This window comes from Scyliorhinus torazame, chromosome 17 (genome assembly GCF_047496885.1).
Source record: "Scyliorhinus torazame isolate Kashiwa2021f chromosome 17, sScyTor2.1, whole genome shotgun sequence".
In the NCBI taxonomy this organism is placed as follows: domain Eukaryota; kingdom Metazoa; phylum Chordata; class Chondrichthyes; order Carcharhiniformes; family Scyliorhinidae; genus Scyliorhinus; species Scyliorhinus torazame.
This window is the reverse complement of record NC_092723.1, coordinates 89,721,042-89,746,762: the sequence shown is the minus strand read 5'-3', so window position 1 is coordinate 89,746,762 and position 25,721 is coordinate 89,721,042. Positions and strand designations below refer to the sequence as shown.

The following is a 25,721-nucleotide window of genomic DNA, read 5'->3' as shown; positions in this document are numbered from 1 at the left end:
TGGGCAGAGGGTGCGGGGTTGCCTTGTTAATGAGGAATGAAATTAAATCAATAGCACTAAACGACATAGGGTCAGATGATGTGGAGTCTGAGTGGGTAGAGTTGAGGAATCACAAAGGCAAAAAACCCACAATGGGAGTTAAGTACAGGCCTCCTAACAGTGGTCAGGACCAGGGGCACAAAATGCACCACGAAATAGAAAGTGCATGTCAGAAAGGCAAGGTCACAGTGATCATGGGGGACTTCAATATGCAGGTGGACTGGGTAAATAATGCTGCCAGTGGACCCAAGGAAAGGGAATTCATTGAATGTTTACAGGAGGGCTTTTTGGAACAGCTTGTGATGGAGCCCACGAGGGAACAGGCCATTCGGGACTTAGTGTTATGTCATGCTGCGAGTCGGAGCGGAGATTTTAAAAGATCGTGGCCCAGTTTCGGGAGCCGTTTGGAGGAGGAGGAGCAGTCTCTGACAGGGAGAGAACCTGAGAACATCTCAGACACTCAGAAGGTAAGAAGGTAAGTAAGTGAATTTTACTCATTTTTACTTTTATACCTTTTTCAAATTGTGTGTCGGGGGGAAACTGAAGTGACATCACAGAAAAGCTGTGACCTGAGTGGTTGGTTGGGAATCTACACTAAATTTTAAAAATTAAGCATTGGTAACTAATTAAACATAATTACTTAATTATAATTTAGAGGGGTATCTAAGCCAGAGATTGGAGAGTACTATATTTAGCTTTCACATTTATATTAGAAATCTAGTGCTAGGAAACAGATAGTTAACAGTAACTTTAAAAAAATAAAAAAATATATTAAAAATGTTTTAAAAACTTTTAATTTTAATTAATTGACGCAGTGTCAGTTAGAGGGGTGCAGTGCTCTGACTGTGAGATGTGGCAGGTCCGGGAGGCTTCCAGCGTCCCGGATGGCTGCATCTGCAGAAAGTGCACCCAACTGGAGCTCCTCACAGACTGCATGGTTCGGTTGGAGCAGCAATTGGATGCACTTAGGAGCATGCAGGTGGCGGAAAGCGTCATAGATCGCAGTTATATAAATGTGGTCACACCCAAAGTGCAGGCAGAGAAATGGGTGACCACCAGAAAGGGCAGGCAGTCAGTGCAGGAATCCCCTGTGGTTGTCCCCCTCTCGAACAGGTATACCCCTTTGGATACTGTCGGGGGGAATAGCCTATCAGGGGGAAACAGCAGCAGCCAGAGCAGTGGCACCACGGCTGGCTCTGATGTTCAGAAGGGAGGGTCAAAGCGCAGAAGAGCAATAGTAATAGGGGACTCTATAGTCAGGGGCACAGATAGGCGCTTCTGTGGACGTGAAAGAGACTAAAGGATGGTATGTTGCCTCCCTGGTGCCAGGGTCCAGGATGTCTCCGAACGGGTAGAGGGCATCCTGAAGGGGGCGGGCAAACAGGCAGAGGTCGTTGTACATATTGGTACTAACAACATAGGCAGGAAGGGGCATGAGGTCCTGCAGCAGGAGTTCAGGGAGCTAGGCAGAAAGTTAAAAGACAGGACCTCTAGGGTTGTAATCTCGGGATTACTCCCTGTGCCACGTGCCAGTGAGGCTAGAAATAGGAAGATAGAGCAGCTAAACACGTGGCTAAACAGCTGGTGTAGGAGGGAGAAGTTGCTGAACACAGCGGGTCTCGTGGCCTGAAGTGCATATGTTTTAATGCAAGAAGTATTACTGGTAAGGCAGATGAACTTAGAGCTTAGATTAGTACTTGGAACTACGATGTTGTTGCCATTACAGAGACTTGGTTGAGGGAAGGGCAGGATTGGCAGCTAAACGTTCTAGGATTTAGATGTTTCAGGCGGGATAGAGGGGGATGTAAAAGGGGTGGCGGAGTTGCGCTACTGGTTAGGGAGAATATCACAGCTGTACTGCGAGAGGACACTTCAGAGGGCAGTGAGGCTATATGGGTAGAGATCAGGAATAAGAAGGGTGCAGTCACAATGTTGGGGGTTTACCACAGGCCTCCCAAAAGCCAGCGGGAGATAGAGCAGATAGCTAGACATATTTTGGAAAAGAGTAAAAACAACATAGAACATAGAACGATACAGCGCAGTACAGGCCCTTCGGCCCACGATGTTGCACCGAAACAAAAGCCATCTAACCTACACTATGCCATTATCATCCATATGTTTATCCAATAAACTTTTAAATGCCCTCAATGTTGGCGAGTTCACTACTGTTGCAGGTAGGGCATTCCACGGCCTCACTACTCTTTGCGTAAAGAACCTATCTCTGACCTCTGTCCTATATCTATTACCCCTCAGTTTAAAGCTATGTCCCCTCGTGCCAGCCATTTCCATCCGCGGGAGAAGGCTCTCACTGTCCACCCTATCTAACCCCCTGATCATTTTGTATGCCTCTATTAAGTCTCCTCTTAACCTTCTTCTCTCTAACGAAAACAACCTCAAGTCCATCAGCCTTTCCTCATAAGATTTTCCCTCCATACCAGGCAACATCCTGGTAAATCTCCTCTGCACCCGCTCCAAAGCCTCCACGTCCTTCCTATAATGCGGTGACCAGAACTGTACGCAATACTCCAAATGCGGCCGTACCAGAGTTTTGTACAGCTGCAACATGACCTCCTGACTCCGGAACTCAATCCCTCTACCAATAAAGGCCAACACTCCATAGGCCTTCTTCACAACCCTATCAACCTGGGTGGCAACTTTCAGGGATCTATGTACATGGACACCTAGATCCCTCTGCTCATCCACACTTCCAAGAACTTTACCATTAGCCAAATATTCCGCATTCCTGCTATTCCTTCCAAAGTGAATCACCTCACACTTCTCTACATTAAACTCCATTTGCCACCTCTCAGCCCAGCTCTGCAGCTTATCTATATCCCTCTGTAACCTGCTACATCCTTCCACACTGTCGACAACACCTCCGACTTTAGTATCGTCTGCAAATTGACTCACTCACCCTTCTGCGCCCTCCTCTAGGTCATTGATAAAAACGACAAACAGCAACGGCCCCAGAACAGATCCTTGTGGTACGCCACTTGTAACTTAACTCCATTCTGAATATTTCCCATCAACCACCACCCTCTGTCTTCTTTCAGCTAGCCAATTTCTGATCCACATCTCTAAATCACCCTCAATCCCCAGCCTCCGTATTTTCTGTAATAGCCTACCGTGGGGAACCTTATCAAACGCTTTGCTGAAATCCATATACACCACATCAACTGCTCTACCCTCGTCTACCACAGGGTTGTGGTGATGGGAGACTTCAACTTCCCCAATATTGACTGGGACTCACTTAGTGCCAGGGGCTTAGACGGGGCGGAGTTTGTAAGGAGCATCCAGGAGGGCTTCTTAAAACAATATGTAGACAGTCCAAATAGGGAAGGGGCGGTACTGGACCTGGTATTGGGGAATGAGCCCGGCCAGGTGGTAGATGTTTCAGCAGGGGAGCATTTCGGGAACAGTGACCACAATTCAGTAAGTTTTAAAGTGCTGGTGGACAAGGATAAGAGTGGTCCTAAGATGAATGTGCTAAATTGGGGGAAGGCTAATTATAACAATATTAGGCGGGAACTGAAGAACATAGATTGGGGGCGGATGTTTGAGGGCAAATCAACATCTGACATGTGGGAGGCTTTCAAGTGTCAGTTGAAAGGAATTCAGGACCGGCATGTTCCTGTGAGGAAGAAGGATAAATACGGCAGTTTACGGGAACCTCGGATAACGAGAGATATTGTAGGCCTCGTCAAAAAGAAAAAGGAGGCATTTGTCAGGGCTAAAAGGCTGGGAACAGACGAAGCCTGTGTGGAATATAAGGAAAGTAGGAAGGAACTTAAGCAAGGAGTCAGGAGGGCTAGAAGGGGTCACGAAAAGTCATTGGCAAATAGGGTTAAGGAAAATCCCAAGGCTTTTTACACGTACATAAAAAGCAAGAGGGTAGCCAGGGAAAGGGTTGGCCCACTGAAGGATAGGCAAGGGAATCTATGTCTGGAGCCAGAGGAAATGGGCGAGGTACTAAATGAATACTTTGCATCAGTATTCACCAATGAGAAGAAATTGGTAGATGTTGAGTCTGGAGAAGGGTGAGTAGATAGCCTGGGTCACATTGAGATCCAAAAAGACGAGGTGTTGGGTGTCTTAAAAAATATTAAGGTAGATAAGGCCCCAGGGCCTGATGGGATCTACCCCAGAATACTGAAGGAGGCTGGAGAGGAAATTGCTGAGGCCTTGACAGAAATCTTTGGATCCTCACTGTCTTCAGGTGATGTCCCGGAGGACTGGAGAAGAGCCAATGTTGTTCCTCTGTTTAAGAAGGGTAGCAAGGATAATCCAGGGAACTACAGGCCGGTGAGCCTTACTTCAGTGGCAGGGAAATTACTGGAGAGAATTCTTCGAGACAGGATCTACTCCCATTTGGAAGCAAATGGAAGTATTAGTGAGAGGCAGCATGGTTTTGTGAAGGGGAGGTCGTGTTTCACTAACTTGATAGAGTTTTTCGAGGAGTTCACTAAGATAATTGATGCAGGTAGGGCAGTGGATGTTGTCTATATGGACTTCAGTAAGGCCTTTGACAAGGTCCCTCATGGTAGACTAGTACAAAAGGTGAAGTCACACGGGATCAGGGGTGAGCTGGCAAGGTGGATACAGAACTGGCGAGGTCATAGAAGGCAGAGAATAGCAATGGAAGGATGCCTTTCTAATTGGAGGGCTGTGACCAGTGGTGTTCCACAGGGATCAGTGCTGGGACCTTTGCTGTTTGTAGTATATATAAATGATTTGGAGGAAAATGTAACTGGTCTGATTAGTAAGTTTGCAGACGACACAAAGGTTGGTGGAATTGCGGATAGCGATGAGGACTGTCAGAGGATACAGCAGGATTTAGATTGTTTGGAGACTTGGGCGGTGAGATGGCAGATGGAGTTTAATCCGGACAAAGGTGAGGTAATGCATTTTGGAAGGTCTAATGCAGGTAGGGAATATACAGTGAATGGTAGAACACTCAAGAGTATTGAAAATCAAAGAGATCTAGGAGTACAGGTCCACAGGTCACTGAAAGGGGCAACACAGGTGGAGAAGGTAGTCAAGAAGGCATACAGCATGCTTGCCTTCATTGGCCGGGGCACTGAGTATAAGAATTGGCAAGTCATGTTGCAGCTGTATAGAACCTTAGTTAGGCCACACTTGGAGTATAGTGTTCAATTCTGTTCGCCACACTACCAGAAGGATGTGGAGGCTTTAGAGAGGGTGCAGAAGAGATTTACCAGAATGTTGCCTGGTATGGAGGGCATTAGCGATGAGGAGCGGTTGAATAAACTCGGTTTGTTCTCACTGGAACGAAGGAGGTTGAGGGGAGACCTGATAGTGGTCTACAAAATTATGAGGGGCATAGACAGAGTGGATAGTCAGAGGCTTTTCCCTGGGGTAGAGGGGTCAATTACTAGGGGGCATAGGTTTAAGGTGAGATGGGCAAGGTTTAGAGTAGTTGTACGAGGCAAGTCTTTTACACAGAGGGTAGTGGGTGCCTGGAACTTGCTACCGGAGGAGGTGGTGGAAGCAGGGACGATAGTGACATTTAAGGGGCATCTTGACAAATACATGAATAGGATGGGAATAGAGGGATACGGACCCAGGAAGTGTAGAAGATTGTAGTTTAGTCGGGCAGCATGGTCGGCACGGGCTTGGAGGGCCGAAGGGCCTGTTCCTGTGCTGTACATTTCTTTGTTCTTTGTTCATGCGCCAGACTTGATTAAAGATCTTAAAGTAAGGGAACACTTAGGAGGCAGTGATCCTGGTATAGAGTTCTTTGAAGAGATAACAAATAGGTTAGACCAAGGAGAGCCAATGGATGTTATCTATCTTGACTTCCAAAAGACCTTTGATAAGGTGCCTCACGGGAGACTGTTGAGTAAAATAAGGGCCCATGGTATTCGAGGCAAGGTACTAACATGGATTGACGATTGGCTGTCAGGCAGAAGGCAGAGAGTTGGGATAAAAGGTTCTTTTTCGGAATGGCAACCGGTGACGAGTGGTGTCCCGCAGCGTTCAGTGTTGGCGCCACAGCTGTTCTCTTTATACATTAACGATCTAGGTGACGGGACTGGGGGCATTCTGGCTAAGTTTGCCGATGATACAAAGGTAGGTGGAGGGGCAGGTCGTATGGAGGAGGTGGGGAGGCTGCAGAAAGATTTAGACAGTTTAGGAGAGTGGTCCAAGAAATGGCTGATGAAATTCAACGTGGGCAAGTGCGAGGTCTTGCACTTTGGAAAAAAGAATAGAGGCATGGACTATTTTCTAAACGGTGACAAAATTCATAATGCTGAAGTGCAAAGGGACTTGGGAGTCTTAGTCCAGGATTCTCTAAAGGTAAACTTACAGGTTGAGTCCGTAATTAAGAAAGCAAATGCAATGTTGTCATTTATCTCAAGAGGCTTGGAATATAAAAGCAGGGATGTACTTCTGAAGCTTTATAAAGCATTAGTTAGTCCCCATTTAGAATACTGTGCGCAATTTTGGGCCCCACACCTCAGGAAGGACATACTGACACTGGAGCGGGTCCAGCGGAGATTCACACGGATGATCCCAGGAATGGTAGGCCTAACATACGATGAACGTCTGAGGATCCTGGGATTATATTCATTGGAGTTTAGGAGTTTGAGGGGAGATCTAATAGAAACTTACAAGATAATGAATGGCTTAGATAGGGTGGACGTAGGGAAGTTGTTTCCATTAGCAGGGGAGACTAGGACCCGGGGGCACAAGCCTTAGAATAAAAGGGAGTCACTTTAGAACAGAGATGAGGAGAAATTTCTTCAGCCAGAGAGTGGTGGGTCTGTGGAATTCATTGCCACAGAGGGTGGTGGAGGCCGGGACATTGAGTGTCTTTAAGACAGAAGTCGATAAATTCTTGATTTCTCGAGGAATTAAGGGCTATGGAGAGAGAGCGGGTAAATGGAGTTGAAATCAGCCATGATTGAATGGTGGAGTGGACTCGATGGGCCGAATGGCCTTACTTCCGCTCCTATGTCTTATGGTCTTTTGTGGTGCATCACACGCTGTAGAAGGAGGTCAGCCGCAGTCTCACGGCGAATGTGGGCCAAACGTGCATCAGTGGCCGGCAGATTGGCCGATGTGAAGGCTCCTTGTGCGTCGACCTGACAAACGAACCCCTCCTAGTCGGGCGGTGTGTTGACCGCCCTGGACAGAGCATCTGCGATGATGAGATCCTTCCCCGGGGTGTAGACAAGTTGGAAGTCGTACCTCCGGAGCTTGAGCAGAATGCGCTGAAGGCGAAGGGTCATATTGTTGAGGTTCTTCTGAATGATGCCGACCAGGGGGCGATGGTCGGTCTCCACGGTGAACTGCGGAAGACCATACACATAGTCGTGAAACTTGTCGATACCAGTCAACAGGCCTAGGGACTCCTTCTCAATCTGCGAATAGCGCTGTTCTGTGGGGGTCATGGCCCGCGACGCATAGGCGACCGGAACCCATGATGCGGTGTCGTCCCGTTACAGGAGTACCGCACCAATGCCGGACTGGCTGGCGTCAGTTGAGATCTTTGTTTCCCGTGTGGTATAGAAAAACGCCAGTACCGGGGCGGTGGTGAGCTTGACCTTGAGCTCCTCCATTCACTCTGGTGTGCGGGCAGCCACTGAAATTCCGTTGTCTTTTTGACCAGGTGGCGAAGAGCAGTCGTGTGCAAAGCAAGGTTAGGAATGAACTTCCCCAGGAATTTGACCATGCCGAGAAAGCGCAGCACTGCCTCCTTGTCTGACGACTCCTGCATGGCTGTGATGGCTGCCACTTTATCGGCATCCGGCTGCACACCCGACCGGGAGATGTGGTCCCCCAAAAACTTTAGCTCAGTCAGGCCAAAAGAGCACTTGGCTCGGTTAAGGCGCTGGCCCTGATCCCGTATCCGTGCAAAGACATGCTGGAGACGACTGATGTGCTCCTGTGGTGTGGTGGACCAGATGATAATGTCGTCTACGTAGACGCATACCCCTTCGATGCCCTCCATCATCTGTTCCATGATGCAATGGAACACCTCGGAGGCTGATATGATGCCGAATGGCATCCTATTGTAGCAATATCTTTCAGCACTCCAAATGGAGTGTTGAAAGTGCACAGATTCCTGCTGGACTGATCCAATTGAATCTGCCAAAAGCCCTTTGAGGCATCAAGCTTCGTGAATATTTTTGCCAGAGCCATTTCGCTCGTGATTTCTTCTCGTTTGGGTATGGGGTAGTGTTCCCTCAGAATGTTGTGATTCAAATCTTTTGGGTCGATACAGATCCGGAGCTCGCTGGAGGACTTCTTGATGCACACCATGGAGCTGACCCATGGCGTTTGCTCCGTGACCCGGGAAAGCACTCCTTGGTCCTGCAGCTGCTGCTTGAGGCGGTCCTTGAGTGGTGCTGGCACCCTACGAGGTGCGTGAATCACCGGGGTGGCGTCCGGTTTGAGCTGTATTTTGTACGTGTAGGGCAGTGTGCCCATGCCCTCGAAAACCTCCTGGTTGTGCGCGAGGAGTGAGTGGAGCTGTGCCCTAAAGTCTGCATCCGGGAAATCGGAAATGCCTTCTGGAGACAGAGTGTGTACCCGCTGAACGAGGTGGAGCATCTTGCACGCCTGTGCGCCTAACAGAGAGTCCTTCGAGGATCCTACGATTTCAAATGATAATGTGGCTTTGTGTGAGTTGTGTGTAACATCGAGCTGGCAGGACCCCATGGCCGGGGTGACGTTTCCATTGTAGTCAACCAGCTGACAGTGGGATGGCAGAATCGGTGGTTTAACCTTCAAGGTCTGGGATGCTGACCATGCGAGGAACTGGCAGCAGCTGGTGGTTCCGACTTGGGGTCATCCGGTTCTTGTGGATTACCGCAAGGGCTCCCTGTGTTCGGTATCGCTGGTCTGCATACTATCTGGATATGACTCAGTGTGGGATGGTGCTGAATCGCCCGCACGTCCCTGCGAGGCTGGCGGAATTGTTGGGAGTTGGCAGGTTGAGCTGCTCGACAGCAGGCAGCATAGTGGCCCATCATGCCACAGCGGAGGCATTGTCGCGCTTTGGCCGGGCATTGCACTGTGTGCCGCACGTCGTGATGTCATGGCGTTCGTTGCGCCACCGCGCATGCACGGTGCCGTCCTGTGTAGAGCGCGCCTGCGCATCACGTCCCTCTGCGTCAATGTCCCCTCTTTTGGCGTGTACAAGTGCGGGAGGCCTCGGAAAGCGCGCGAAATGGCCGCCCTCGTCCGGACCGCGGGCCGGGAGGAACTCGATCGACTGGACCCGCTCTGCCTCATAGGACCCGTGCAGTGCCGTTTCGGCCGCCTGGATTTGGGAGTACCGGCTGGTCGTGTTCTCATGGAGGACGCAGGTCTCGATGGCTGTCGCTCGGGTGAGGCGCTTTACTTTAAGGAGCTGCTGGCGTAGGGTGTTCGAGATGACCCCAAAAACTATCTGATCCCGTATCAAGCGGTCGGAGGAGGTCTCACAGCCGCAGGACTGCGCGAGGATACGGAGGTGTGTCAAGTCAGATTGGAAAGGCTCAACCTTACCCTGCAGGCGCTGCTGGAATAGGTACCTATCGAAGCTCTCAATGACTTCCACGCTGAAGTGTTCCTCGAACCTCTGAAGCACCGTCTTATATTTTGTTTTTTCCTCGACTTCCGCGAATGCCAGGGAGTTATAGATGTGGATGGCGTGTTGCCCCGCCGTGGAGAGGAGGAGGGCGATCTTCCTGGTGTCCGATGCATTCTCCCTGTCTGTGGCTTCTAGGAAGAGCTGGAAGCGCTGTTTAAACAGCTTCCAGTTTACGTCAAGATTACCAGCGATTCGGAGCGGCTGCGGCGGGCTGATGTTTTCCATGGAGCAGGATGGCGGATTTCTGAAAGGGTGCAGGTCGGTCTCACAGTCGCTGGGTGTTCTGATGCACAAATGATCCAACACGGCTGTAGATGGTACAACTCTGTTTTATTGTCTAAACAACGGTAACAACTAACTGCTGGTTTGGGTACGTGCTTCACCAGCTAACCTGTGGACCCAGCCCTATCACTATCTTAGTGAGGCACTCAGCACATGGTCTATGTCTGAGTGGCGTGCTGTGAGCTCTGTGCTCTGAGCTATCTCCTGGTAGAATCAGCGGGAACTGTGGTGTTCCCTGTTTTATAGTGTGTGTGCTCTCACTGGTGATTGGCTGCGATGTTATGTGTGTGCTGGTTGGTCCAACTGCCTGTCCATCAATGTGTGTGTGATTGCACCATGATATGCTGATGTGGATATCATGACAGTTGGGTTACAAGGGAGCAAGGAATGAGCTAAAAAAAAGGGCTCAGGAGAGCTAGAAGGGGGCATGAGAAGTCCTTGGCGGGTCGGATCAAGGAAAACCCCATGGCTTTTTACTCTTATGTGAGAAATAAAAGAATGACCAGGGTGAGGTTCGGGCCGGTCAAGGACAGTAGCAGGAACTTGTGCATGGAGTCAGAAGAGATAGGAGAGGCGTTTAATGAATACGTTTCTTCAGTGTTCACCAAGGAGAGGGGCTATGTTTTTGAGGATGAGTGTGATACAGGCGGGTAGGCTGGAGGAGGTAGATGTTCTGAGGGAATATGTATTAGCAATTTTGAAAAACCTGAGGGTCGACAAGTCCACTGGGCCAGATGGGATATATCCTAGGATTCTTTGGGAGGCAAGGGATGAGATTGCAGAGCCTTTGGCTTTGATCTTTGGGTCCTCACTGTCCACGGGGATAGTGCCAGAGAGGACTGGAGAGTGGCGAATGTTGTTCCTCTGTTCAAGAAAGGGAATAGGAATGACCCTGGTAATTAAAGGCCGGTTAGTCTTACTTCGGTGGTCGGTAAGTTAATGGAAAAGGTCCCGAGGGATAGGATTAATGACCATTTGGAAAGATGCAGCTTAGCCGGGACAGTCAACACGGATTCGTGAATGGGAAGTCTTGCCTCACAAATTTGATTGAATTTTTTGAGGAGGTAACTAAGTGTGTAGATGAAGGTAGAGCAGTTGATGTTGTATACATGGATTTCAGTAAGGCGTTTGCTAAGGTCCCCATGGTCAGCTCATGAAGAAAGTAAAGTGGTGTGGGATAGAGGGAAATTTGGCCAATTGGATAAGTAACTGGCTATCACATAGAAGGCAAGAGGGTGGTGGTGGATGGAACATTTTCAGACTGGAGCCCAGTCACCAGTGGTGTACCACAGGGATCAGTGCTGGGTCCTCTGCTATTTGTGATTTTTATCAATGACTTGTTGGAGGAGGCTGAAGGGTGGGTCAGTAAATTTGCTGATGACACCAAGATTGATGGAGTAGTGGATGAGGTGGAGGACTGTTGTAGGCTGCAAATAGACATTGATAGGATGCAGACCTGGGCCGCAAAAAGGCAGGTGGAGTTTAACCCTGATAAGACCGAGGGGATTCATTTTGGTAGGACAAATTTGAATGCGGATTACAGGGTCAACGGCAGGGTTCTGAGGAATGTGGAGGAACAGAGCAGTCTTGGGGTTCATGTAGCATTTAGATAGTTACATGGGTAAGATGGGTATAGAGGGTTATGGGCCAAGTGCGGGCAACTGGGACTAGCTTAATGGTAAAAACTGGGCGGCATGGACTGGTTGGGCCGAAGGGCCTGTTTCCATGCTGTAAACTTCTATGATTCTATGTCCACAGATCTCTGAGGTTGCCACTCAAGTGGATAGAGCCGTGAAGAAGGCCGATAGTGTGTTAGCTTTCATTAACACGGGACTTGAGTTTAAGAGCCGCGGGGTTATGCTGCAACTGTACAGGACCCTGGTGAGACCACATTTGGAGTATTGTGTGCAGTTCTGGTCACCTCACTATAGGAGGGACGTGGAAGCATTGGAAAGGGTGCAAAGGAGATTTACCAGGATGCTGCCTGGTTTAGAGGGTAGGTCTTATAAGGAAAGGTTGAGGGAGCTAGGGCGTTTCTCTTTGGAGCGGTGGAGGATGAGAGGCGACTTAATAGAGGTTTATAAGATGATGAGGGGGATAGATAGAGTGGACGTTCAGAGACTATTTTCTCAGGTGGATGTAGCTGTTACAAGGGGCATAACTATAAGGTTTGGGGTGGGAGATATAGGAGGGATGTCCGAGGTAGGTTCTTTACTCAGAGAGTGGTTAGGGTGTGGAATGGACTGCCTGCTGTGATAGTGGATTCGGACGCTAGTTTAGGGACTTTCAAGCGGTTATTGGATTGGCACATCGAGCACACCGGGACTGGGATAGTTTGATCTTAGTTTCGACAAAGCTCGGCACAACATCGAGGGACGAAGGGCCAGTTCTGTGCTGTACTGTTGTATGTTCTGACTGGCAGACGGCAGGGAGTTGGGATAAAGGGGTCTCTTTCAGGATGGCAGCCGGTGACTAGTGGTGTGCCTCAGGGCTTGGTGCTGGGACCATAACTTTTGACAATATACATTAATGATCTGGAAGAAGGAACTGAAGGCACTGTTGCTAAGTTTGCAGATGATACAAAGATGTGTAGAGGGACAGGTAGTATTGGGAAGCAGGCGGGCTGCAGAAGGACTTGGACAGGCTAGGAGAGTGGGCAAAGAAGCGGCAGATGGAATACAATGTGGAAAAGTGTGAGGTTATGTACTTTGGAAGGAGCAATGGAGGCAGCGACTATTTTCTAAATGGGAAAAGCTGAGGAAATCAGAAGCACAAAGTGACTTGGCTGTCCTTGTTCAAGATTCTCTTAAGGTTAACGTGCAGGTTCTGTCGGCAGTTAGGAAGGAAAATGCAATGTTAGCATTCAAGTCAAGAGGGATACAAGACCGGGGATGTACTTCTGAGCTTATGTCAGACCCCATTTGGAGTATTGTGAGCAGTTTGGGGCCACGTATCGAAGGAAGGATGTGCTGGCCTTGGAAAGGGTCCAGAGGAAGTTCACAAGAATGATCGCTGGAATGAAGAGCTTGTCATATGAGGAATGGTTGAGGACTCTGGGTCTGTACTCGTTGGAGTTTAGAAGGATGAGGGGGGATCTTATTGAAAATTACAGGATACTGTGAGGTCTGGATAGCGTGGACGTGGAGAGGATGTTTCCATTTGTAGGAAAAACTAGAAGCAGAGGACACAATCTCAGACTAAAAGGACGATCCTTTAAAACAGAGATGAGGAGGAATTTCTTCAGCCAGAGGGTGGTGAATCTATACAACGCTTTGCCGCAGAAGGCTGTGGAGGCCAAATCACTGAGTGTCTTTAAAAGAGAGATAGATAGGTTCTTGATTAATATGGGGATCAGAGGTCCGTCCGTTCCCCCCCCTCCTCTCCCCCGGGTTGCTGCTGCTGCTGACCTCCACTTAGCGTTCCGCGAGAAAGTCAAGGAACGGTTGCCACCGCCTGGAGAACCCCTGCAAGGACCCTCGCAAGGCAAACTTTATGTTCGCCAACCTAAGAAACCCCGCCATGACGTTGACCTAAGCCTCTCCGCTTGGGGGCTTCGCGTCCCTCCACATTAACATGTGGACACATTCGCTGCACAGTAATATCGCCGCCTTCTCCGGGCTACTAAGGAGGCAAAGGCCAGAACTCCGGCCTCTTTTGACTCCTGCACTCCCGGATTGTCCGATACCCCAAATATCGCTATCCCCCAGCTCGGTTTTACTCGAGTATCCAAGACCTTGGACATAACCTTTGCGAAGCCCTTCCAAAATTCCGTAAGCGCCGGGCATGTCCAAAACAGATGGGCGTGGTTTGCTGGGCTCCCCGAACACCTCACACACCTGTCCTCTACGCCAAAAAACATGCTCATCCTCGCCCGTCATATGCGCCCTGTGCACCACTTTAAACTGGATCAGGCTGAGCCTGGCGCAAGATGAGGAGGAATTAACCCTGCCCAGGGCGTCAGCCCACAGGCCCTAATCCAGCTCCTCCCCCAGCTCCTCCTCCCACTTGCCCTTCAGCTCCTCCACCGAGGCTTCCTCCGCCTCCTGCAGCTCCTGGTATATTTCCGATATCTTACCCTCCCCGACGCACACGCCCAAAACCATCCTGTCCTGTATTCTTCGGGCAGGCAGCAGCGGGAATTCCCCTACCTGCTTTCTCACAAACGCCTGAACCTGCATATACCTAAAGGCATTTCCCGGAGACAACCCAAATTTCTCCTCCAGCGCCCTCAGACTGGCAAAAGTCCCATCGATGAATAAATCCCCCATCCTTTTAATTCCCCCCCGGTGCCAGCTTAGGAGCCCACCATCTATCCTACCTGGAACAAACCTATGGTTGTCCCGTATCGGCGCCCAGACTGAGGCCTCCACTGCCCCCAAATCCTCAATATCGCCGCCACGACCGGGCTCATGGTATTCCGCGTCGGCGGAAGCGGCAACAGTGCCGTCAACAGTGCCCCCAGGCTAGTCCTTATACAGGATGCCTTTTCCTGTATAGGTACTAGCCTCTAACCTCTAACCTTTTCCACGCCGCCCCCTCTCCCTCCATTACCCATTTCCGAATCATAGACACATTCGCTGCCCAGTAATAGCTGCACAGGTTCAGCAGCACCAACCCCCCCCCCCCCCCCCCCCTCCCCCCGACGGCACTCCAAGAACAGCCTCTCAACCCTCGGGGTCTTATTTGCCCACACAATTCCCATAATGCTCCTGTTTACCCGCTTAAAGACCTTGGGGGTGAGAATGGCAGGCACTGAAAGACGAACAGGAACCTGGGGAGGAGCGTCATCTTAACGGACTGCACCCTACCCGCCAGGGAGAGTGGCAACATGTCCCACCTGCTGAAGTCCTCCTCCATCTGGTCCACCAGCCGTGCCAGATTAAGCTTATGCAAGACTCCCCAACTCTTAGCCACCTGGATACCCAAATACCGAAAACTCCTTTTAACCATCTTGAGTGGTAGCTCCTCCAACCTCTTTTCCTGGCCCCTCGCATGCACCACAAACAGCTTGCTCTTCCCCACGTTGAGCTTATATCCCGAGAAGTCTCCAAACTCCCTAAGGATCTGCATGACTTCCCCCATCCCCTCCACCAGATCCGCGATGTAAAACTTTTCTATGTACCATATGTAATGTAGCGCAATGATGACTTTAATTTACTTTTAGACTGGATAAATCTAATTAGCACTAATTCTGCAGATAATGTTTCTGGAGGAGTGCTTTAAAGAACCAACTAGGGATCAGGTTTTATACAGATTTTGCATTATGTAATGAGAAAGGGCTAATTAATAATCTTCCTTGAGAAAATAGAACATCTTTGGGTTGTAGGGGCTAGAATACAAGAGCAGGGATTTACTTCTGAGGCTGTAGAAGGCCCTCGTCAGACCCCATTTGGAGTATTTTGAGCAGTTGTGGGCCCCGTAACTAAGGAAGGATGTTCTGGATTTGGAAAGGGTCCATAGGTTCACAACAATGATCCCCGGAATTAAGAGATTGTCATATGAGGAGCGGTTGAGGACTCTGGATCTGTACTTGTTGAAGTTTAGAAGGATGAGGGGCGATCTTATTGAAACTAACAGGATACTGAGAGGCCTGGTAGAGTGGACGCAAACATGGGGAGAATGTGAAAACTGCACATGGACGATGACCCGGGGCCGGGAGCAAGCCTGATTCTTGGCGCCGTGAGGCAGCAGTGTTACGCCCTACACACAAATAAATTTGACGGTAGACAGGCAATGGCCATATACATTCCTCTCTAAGACACAAAAACTCAACAGGAAGAGTGAATCAACCGTGGCTAAAAAGAAGTTAAAGAATGCATTAGATCAAAGGAAGTGGCTTAAAACTTGGTCAGAAAAAGTGGTAAGCTCTCTGTAATGTTCTTTAGTTCACTTTTCAGATCAAGAACTTTATCTGTCTTCAAGCAAAAAACAATATATTTGATTCACAGTCCCTTTTGTATTTACTTACAGTCGTCATTTTAATGCATAGGGTCCTGGTAACAAAGATCATTTATCACCATCTGGAGGTTCCCATCCAAGGCACACACTATCCTGACTTGGAAATATATTGCTGTTCCTTTGCTGTCAAAATCCGGGAACTCCCTCCCTAACAGTACTATGGGTGTAACTACACCACATGGACTGTAGTGTTTCAAGGCAGCTGTTTACCACCACCACCTTCTAAAGGCTTGGACAATAAATGCTGGCCTAGTCAGTGATGCTCAAATCCCATGAATAAAATAAAGTTGCCGAAATCAGAATCTATTTGGAGCCCATCAGGTCAGATAGTTTTAGAGTTGGTGAGAAAAGACAATGGGCTGGGTTCTCCGTCCCACTGCGCCAGATTACTGTTTCAGCATGCTGGCGGGATGCTCCATTGTGTCAGCGGTCAATGAGGTTTCCCATTGTGGGGCAGCCCCACACCGTCGGGAAACCCCTGGGCTGCCGGCAAAACGGAGAATCTCGACGGCGGAGAATCCAGCCCAATAACTGCTATGCAAGGGAATTATTTGTAGTCATCACCATCCTTCCTAAGATGATGGACATGCAGCAATTCAAATTCATTGGATGGAGTAGCCAAGGGATCAATACTTGAGAGGTAGTTTCTGCGCCAAGTGCCACATATATGAAGTGGTTGTCTGGTGACACTGTGGGATCAGTGGCACGTGTTGTCAAGTTGCTGTAGCCACTGATCATCATGGTGGCGCACACAAGCCTACAGGTGTTGTCAGTCGCAAAGTTAAAGTTTTCCCACAATAAAGTGAAACCTACAGGATACTGAGAGGCCTAGATAGACCTGTAGCCTTTACCATTTTATTACGGTTACAGACTTACTGTTTAAAGTGTTTAAAGGCTGCAGATGGGAAGAGCAGTCAAAGGAGTCCCATCTCAGGGAGCCCCTCCAGCCAGCACAAACCCCCTGACCCCCCCACCTCCCACGAAGGACCCATTGAGCACCCTGCGGTAATTGCTGGGAGGGTATTTACCACCACTCGGACAGCAAGGACCCAGGTCGGTACAGCAAGGGTCGGGGCCTGAAGTGGGGTGATGGGCTGAAGGTGGAGTCTGGGACGGCTGAAGTGGGGTACCAGCGATTAGGGTGGGGCACTGCCTGCAATCGGGGAAGGTGTTGCTGCTGCTGCAGCAGCTAATGGAGCACCTTTTAAAAATGGCGCTCTAATCTCAGAGGTAGCTGACCAGTCCGAAAGATTAGGTCCCACCCTCTCTGTTGCAGTCTGGATCCCGTTGTGCCATAGAATGGTATGGAAAACCGGATTTGCACAAACATTTTTCTGGGTGCCAGCGGAGACCGTCCTAATTCTCCACTGGTGCAGAGCACTTGGGGCCCCCAAATGAAGAATCCCAGTTTTAAGGTCATTCTTGCAAGCATCCTTAAAGCATAGCTTTACTGTTGGCTCCGGCTACCGCATCATATAAAAAACCTTTGGTAGGTGACCATCTTCCAACCTGCGAACATGTCTGAGCCAGCGAAGTCACCTCTGCAGTATTTGCTAACTCTTTCCAACAGGAAGGCAAACCACTCATATAGTATAGCAATTGCAAACCATTTGTCGTTTCTGTTACAAACTTGACTATCTTAAAATATACATGTTGGGATACAATGTTCTATCATAGTTTAATACATTTATTTGGCGTAAAAGCCTTAAATAAGTTTTACAAAGTCTTGAAGGATCCTGTGAAGGCATGAGATAGCAACATTGGCTAAAATAATTTTGTCTGGAACATGGAATCCAAAAACACCCTTTGGATACTGAAATAAGGTGGTAACTTCTGGAAACCTCTTTTCAGCACTTGCCTCACTCAGATTCCGATGGTCTCAATGAGGCGCATCTGCCTGGCCCATCTCCATCAGACCAATAACATATATAGAGCTTCACTATCCAAGGTACATCTCATAATATAACTTAATCATAAAGCCAAGGCCTTCTCTTTACTGGTTGATCAAACAGCAACACTCATTCTAGACAGGATAGTCCTTGCATTATTTACCTGAGATGACATCTGTGTGGTGGACATGAGCACAGTTCCTTAGCATGGTACAGACAAACCAGCTGGTTGGACTTACAAAGGCATGAGATTGCAGACAAGAAACAAGTAGTCTTGCACTTTGCACACTGTCGCTCATCATCAGGCAATAACTCGAATTTCTCCCTCACCGAATCAATTACGCCCTATAATAAGGAAAATAGATTAATTTATTTTCAATTAAAATGTATATTCAGGTTTAATCTAATCTTGAATTATTTTTGCAGTGTTCAGGTCAGTTAACAGATTAGCAGAAAATGCTCCTTGTCACGAGTTCCGATTTTATGCAAAGTGACAGAATAAACCTATCCTGAAATATCCTTAAAAGAGAATTTTATGAAAAGAGCTTTACATAGACAAGCAAAGCAATGAAACATTCCACCAGAATGTCCCATTCACAATTCTAATTTTACATTAATTCATCACATCCTGGTATTCAAACAAGCACAGTAGGTCAGAAAATGAATCAGTGGTGCTTGATGCTATGTTAATTACCTGTGGTGTTTGCAGGTACACAATTGTCTTACAATTAATTGTTGAGATCAGAAGGTCCCCAAGCATTTTAAAAACATCTGCCAGGCATGATCATAACATTCGCTCCAGGTTTATTTTGTAAAAGTCTGCACTCTAGAAAGCATTACTCACAACAGATAATTCATTTTGATTTGCTCCACATATCCAGTGACCTTTGGATTAATATTTATGCAGGTTCCAATTTTACTGTAATGTGGAGATGCCGGCGTTGAACTGTGGTGAGCACAGTAAGAAGTCTAACAACACCAGGTTAAAGTCCAACAGGTTTGTTTGGAATCACTAGCTTTCGGAGTGCAGCTCCTTCATCAGGTGAGTCCTATATTTTACTGTATTACATTATTTTACTGAAGTTAATGAGAACCCCAGTTCTAACCCATAAGTGCAAAATTGCAGCCTTACAACCTGAAATTCTGCCGTGATTTCAAACTATGATTCTGTAAGGAGCATGGGACTCATAACATTTTGACTCTTTAACATGTCTCACAGCGGCAAGTAAAGGAAAAAAATAACTGAAAACCATCAGATAGAAAAGAATGGCAAAAGTAATAAAATAAGAAGTCACTGGTTTATGAAGGTTGTTCCTTCCACAGGCAGTGTAAAAATCTATGCTGCAGCACATGAGACCCTTACCTGACAAATTTCCAACACAATTAAAAACAAAGAATTCGGGAAATGATCAACAGGTCTGGCAGCATTTGTGGAGAGTTCTAACAGTCCCAATCCAGTACTATTTAATCTCCGTGGTGGCACAGTGGTTAGTACCACTGCCTCACAGTGCCAGGGACATGAGTCGATTCTGACCTTGTGCAGCGTTTGTATCTTCTCCCTGTGTTGGCATGGGTTTCCTCCGGGTGCTCCGGTTTCCTCCCACAGTCCAAAGATGTGCAGGTTAGGTGGATTGGCCATGAGTGTCCAAAGATGTGCAGTTTAGGTGGGGTTACAGGGATAGGACAGGGATTGGGCCTAAGTAGGGTGCTCTTTCAGAGGGTCAGTGTAGACCCGATGGGCTGAATGGCCCCCTTCTACATTGTAGGGATTCTATGAATACAGTGATGCTGCACAGTGGTGCTCAATGCTTACAGCTCACAATTCAGCCCAGACCTGCTGTTCTTTACAGAAATTACCATTTATTCCATGTATACCTGACTATTTCAGTCGGTACCTATCCTTATTACCTCTTAACTAGTACCAAATGCTAATTATTTTTTCAAAGAATTTTTCAAATTGAGCCCACTGTTTAACGAGGAACCCGTTTTATAAATACACGAAGGACAGGATTTAGTTCTGATCACTAGCCTCGTCTCTGGTTTATTGTTTTCATCTTCATATTTCCTCGTCTTAGTTGCATAACCTGCTGGAGCCTCTTTCCAAGATATGGATCATGTCTTCCACAAACCTTTCTCCAATCATAAAAGCAGTTTCAGCTTTATGAGACTCTATGTCAAATACCTGTTTCCTTTGTTCTGAAATTGCTCTGCCAAATCAGTGTCCCTTTGAAGATAAAATTATGCAATATTACACATGATGTGTCAAATCTACAGGTCTCATCTGGGATTTATACTGAAGCTCTGATGTTGGAAGAAGGTATCTTGAGAAGGGCAAGTACATAAAATACTTCAATATGAGAAAGGCTAATATTACAAACATTTTCCAAACACCCTCAGTGTCAATGCTAAGTCATTAGTAATGCTAATTACTGTAATGTAGCTGGGCAAAACCGCATGTGCAGCTCATCAACACATACTTTTGTCCTAGCCTTGAAATCACATCCTCCTCGAATTTCTCTCAAGCTCCCCTCACACCTTCTTGCACTAATATTGTCCATCAGGCCCACCTCCTGCTACCTTGACCCTGTTCTCACTACACTGTTGCCCATCCAACTTGTCCTGGACCCCATGTTAAATTATATTGTGGTGTATTCTCTTAAGGTGTTGTCCCTCTCTCCTTTTAATTATGCAATCAACATATGTCTCCTTTGCAAAAAAAACAACCATTAACCTCACCATCCTTGCAAATTACCATCTGTCCCCAACCTCCCATTCGGTTTCACAGTCCTTGAAGATATTGTCGTCTCCCAAATCTGTGCCCATTCATGCCAATCCTATCTGGAGCTTCCATCTGGATTCACCCAATCAGGCTTCCTTCTCTGCTACAGTATCAAAAGTCACAAATGACATCCTATCTGACCATTACGTCTGGTATCCCCCAAGGATCTATATTTGGCTCCCTTCTATTCCTCATTTCCATGTGGCTCCTCAGCAACAGTTTTCACATGTATGTTGGTGACAGCCAGCTCTATCTCACCGCCACCTCTCTCGACTCCTCCATTGTTGCTGAAGTTTCAGACTGCACATCTGACATCTAGTACTGGATGAGCAGAAATTTCCTGCAATTAAATACTGGAAGACTGAAAACATTGACTTTGGTTCACTCTCGAAACTCCTAGCCACTAACGCCATCCCCATCCCTGAACACTGTCCAACATTAAAGATTCTATTCATTACCACGGTGCCATACTTGGCCCTGAGATGAAGCTGCCAGTCGGTACCCGTATTCCGAGTCGTCGCATACGGGGGAGAACGTTTGGTGGTGCCCCGGTGGCCAGCGTCTCTGCGGGAGGTGTCCCACTGCTGTGCCGTGGGTGGGATTTTAGCGGCATACGGTTTAGCAGCCGAGGCTCAGCGTCGCCATTCCCTGGAGTTCCTAGACCCCTTGTTCTGTGCTCTCGCGAGGGATGGCAATTCCAACAGTTGTTGCAAGGTCAGGTCAGTCACAGCTCTAACGTTTTTGCTGCGTATCGGTGTCGTGGATTCCTCGCAAGGAGTCATTGAGTGCAGCGTCAAACCTGCATGTTTTAGCCAATTTTTTGAGGTGGGCCAGGAAGTCGCTGGTGGAGTGGACTGGGCCTGATTGGCCATATGAAAATGGAAAAACAGACGATCAACGGTGGCTTCAGGTCAAAGCAGCGAACGACTGAGTGTCTGGTGCACTCGGGTGGGTGAGGCTGTTCATGAGGCTGTAAATGGTACCAGTGTTTGCTGCTCGCCCCCAATGATCCAATTAGTCTGGAAAGAATACTGCACGTGTTCCAAAACTGCCCCCAGTCATTGACGCTTGCCTGAAATGGTTCGAGATTTCCAATGTGAGGCATTTCGACTGTATGATGAGAGGTATGAATCTGGACTGAAAACCCGGCCTTGCAACTGGAGAGCTACATGCCGGTTTTCAGTCAAAGTCTGCCACTATGAAAAAATATGGGAAAATTCCAACCCGAGAGTTAGGATGAATGGGTCACCTTCAGAAGGGCAAACTAGAACTAGGGAAGGATCCCATCAATTGGTGCTGGGGCTTCATGTATTTATAATCTTTATTAATAATTTGGATGAAAGTACTGACTGTATTGCAGCCAAATTTGCTGATGGTACAAAGATAGATAGTAAAGCACATTGTGGGGAGGATACAAAAATTAGATTTTACTGCAAGGGAGATGGAGTATCTAAGTAGGAAAGTCTTGCTACAAATGTGCACCGCAGAGCTGACATTACAGCTAGAGTATAGTGTACACTTTAAGTCATTTCTTAAAATGTATTTATTCACGAGATATGGTTGTCACTGACGTGGCCAGCGTTTCCCTAATTGCCCTCCTTATATACTTGGATCAGAAGAAATACTCAATGGAGTTTAGAAGAATGAGAGGAAATCTTATTGAATATACAAGAAGCTGTATAGCTTTGTCAGGGTTATCTGGGATGAGCTCTCTCACTAGGGAAATACTTGAGGCACATTTTTAAAAAAGGATCCCCCATTTAAGATGGAAATTAGGAAGAATTTCTTCGCTGAGGATGTTTGTGTTTGGAATTCTCTATCCCAGAAAACAGTGGAGACAGGCTAATTGAATACATTCAAGGCTTAATTAGACAAAATTTTTGATTGGCAATAGAGTCCCACAATGGGAGATGGGCAGGAAAATGGAGTTACGGCCACAATCAGATCAGCCATGATTTTTTTGATTGACGAGGCAGCCTCCAGCGGCCAAATAGCCTATTCCTGCTCCTATTTAGTATGATTGCACAAGGGGGCATGAAGGCTCGGGTGCCTAACAACCTTTAATACAACTGGATCGAAGTCCCAGTGAACCAGCTGCCAAACAACCCGCATCAGCAGCCACCTGACTCCAGAGACAGGTCAACTGATTGCACCCCACCCCAACTTCCCCGAAATGAAAATATGGCAGGTGGAGACCTTTTAAGGGATATAGGTTTACCAGATCGTGAAATTTGTTCACTCAAACTTTCTGCCTCATAAGCGAAAATCCAGCCCTTAGTTAGGTGCCATTCTTGTAAACCTTTCTTGCACTTTCTCCAGTGGTTCTATATGGCAGAGCACCCTTGAGGGGCCTGATCTTGTTTTTTTTCTTATTTTCTTGTCTGAGAGGATGAATTAAACTGCAGATTCATACTCGAGTGAGGCCATAAAGAGAAATTACAATAATTTTATATTTAACATACTGGACAAATAGTGAATCAGGTTAGTAAAGGCAAGAAGAGTATGAGGGACAGGAGGATAAGAACTAGAATCAGGTGTAGGTAATTTAGCCCCTCGAACCTGCTCCACCATTCAATATGATCATGGCTGATCTCTTGGCCTCAACTCCACTTTCCTGCTTGTTCTCCATAACCCTTCAACCCATTACAAATTAAAAATCTGTCTATTGTAGTAACCTAGCAAGGCCTAGATTTAGGTTTGATTAAAATTGGGTATTTTAAATTAAAGAATTTGCCTGATTAAATTGGATATCCTAAATTAAAGAATTGGGCATTTTAAAATCATATTGCAGTCAAACCTCAGGTTGGTATTCCGACTTGAAAATCAAATACACAACCAACAGACAAGCTGCCAGAGCATACCTGAGCCCGTCCCATCAATCATCCATCAAAGATCATTGCACTCTACTGAGACCCAGCAGGGGATCATCACACCCCATTGAAATGCATCAGCCTATTGTTAGAAACCCAGATCGGACCAGACACCTAGAGTTCCTGCCGTTACCTTATATGGCAGCAGGTCACATGGAAGCAACACCATGGGGGTGGACACCTGGGGGCGGGCCCCAGTGTCCTGTCAGGCAGACATCAAGAAACCCACTGGGTATTGGGACCCCCCTCCCGAAACCTCATTGGCCAGAAGCCAGAGAAGTTTATGGAAAGGCAGGAAGTGAGAGGGATAAAAGTATGCATCTCAGGCACACCAGCAGCAAAGACCCGGTGTGCGAGGTGATCTTGACCAGACCAGAAGGAAGGAAGGAAGGAAGCAAGGAAGAGACCGCCAGCTAGAACCACCTTTGTGAAGATGGGCCAGAGGAATTCCAGCGATCAGATCCACAGCCTACCAAGCCATCTTTGTGGGTAGTATATTTGAGTCTGGGGTATCCTCTTCTTTTATGTGGGTAATTTAAAGGTTAATAGTATTATTATTAATAAACTTATTGAACCTTTACTTGTGTTTATCCTTTGTCCATCTTGCAACTAAGGGCACCTCAATAAAACTTTGATTGATATACTGGTTGAAGTATCTGAGATTTAGCAGATTCAACACTACCTCCTCCTTAAATTTACTTGAAGTCCCTGCATCCGCTACATTCTGTGATAATGAATTCCACAGATTCACGATCCTTTGAGAGAACTAATTTCTCATATCTGTTATAAATCTGCTTCCCCTTATCCTAAAAGTATGACCTCTTGTTCTAGATTGCCCCACAAGAGGAAGCATGTGCTCTATGTCTACTTTGTCAATACCTTTTATCATCTTATATATTTCACTTGGATCTCCTCTCATTCTTCTAAATTCGAGAAAGTATAGGCCTAAACTGTTCAATCTTTCTTCATACGACAAACCCCTCATCTCCAGAATCAAACCAGTGAACCTCCTCTGAACTGCCTCTAATGCAACTACACCCCTCTTCAAATAAGGGGACCAAATCTGTACATAGTACAGTCTCAGCAATTCCTTGTACAGTTGCAGCAACACTTCCCTACTTATGTACTCTATTCCTTTAGCGATAAAGTTCAAAATTCCATTTGCCTTCCTTATGACCTGCTATACCTGCATGCTAGTTTTCTGCGATTAATGCACACGGATACCCAGGTCCCTCTGCACCAAGGCACTCTGAAGTTTCTCTCCATTTCGATAATGCTCCAATTTCCTCCCATAATTCCGGAAAGAAGTGCTGTTCGATGGAATTGACAGTCTGAATTCTCCGTCTGTGTACCCGAACAGGCGCCGGAATGTGGCGACTTGGGGGGATTTTCACAGTAAAATTATTATAAGTTGCCGTTCCATTTTTCTGACCAAAATGGATAACCTCTCACTTATCCACGTTAAACTCCATCTGCCAAATTTTGGCCCACTCACCTACCCATATCCAAATTTCTTATTTCTGCATTGCAACTTACTATCCCACCAGAAATCTGAGTGTCCGACTTCCGGGTGCGGCGATGATCAGCTAAGTCGCACGTTTCGGCAGCTCCCGGTGGAACGGACTTTTGGGCTCTTAATAAGAGCCCCAACGGCAATTTTAACGGCTAAAAGCACTGTGCGGTAAACCAGAAGGGAATCCCCCCTGGACACGGATGGAAAAAGGAGAGGAAAGTGGCCGGATTGCGGTGGATCCTTTAGAGCAGCGGCAAGGAAGGCAAGCAAAAACCAAGATGGTGTCGGAAGGTGGCAGTTTAATATGGGGCCCTGAACAACACGAGTTCTTGAAGCGCTGCGTGGAAGAACTTAAAAAGGAGATGAAGAAGGAGCTGTTGGCCCCGATATTACAGGCGATTGAAGGGCTAAAGGATGAGCAAAAGACCCAGGAGCAGGAGCTTCGGGTCGTGAAGGCAAAGGCTGCCGAGAATGAGGACGATATACAGGGCCTGGTGGTGAAGACGGAGATGCACGAGGCACACCATAAAAGGTGTGTGGAAAGGCTGGAGGTGCTGGAGAATAATGCGAGCAGGAAGAATTTAAAGATTCTTGGTCTTCCCGAGGGTGCAGAGGGGGCGGACATCGGGGCATATGTGAGCACGATGCTGCACTCGTTAATGGGATCGGAGGACAGGGCGGGTCCGTTGGAGGTGGAGGGAGCCTATCGAGTTATGGCGCGAAGACCGAGGGCTGGAGAAATTCCCCGAGCCATAGTGGTGAGATTTCTCCGATATAAGGACAGAGAGAT

At 47.4% G+C, this 25,721-nt stretch overlaps 1 protein-coding gene across 4 annotated transcripts in view; it reads right to left on the bottom strand.

Annotated features, from left to right (window-relative positions):
* The window catches only part of kdm5ba (lysine demethylase 5Ba), a 676,108-nt gene that overhangs the window by 261,880 nt on the left and 388,507 nt on the right, over window positions 1-25,721 (bottom strand). For all 4 annotated transcript variants that reach the window (XR_011935801.1, XM_072480724.1, XM_072480725.1 and 1 more), the window contains exon 15: window positions 17,933-18,114. Coding sequence is in view for 3 of the 4 variants with exons in the window: in XM_072480724.1 (XP_072336825.1) it covers window positions 17,933-18,114 (182 nt within the window). In the remaining variant the exon portion in view is untranslated. The remainder of the gene's footprint in view (window positions 1-17,932; window positions 18,115-25,721) is intronic.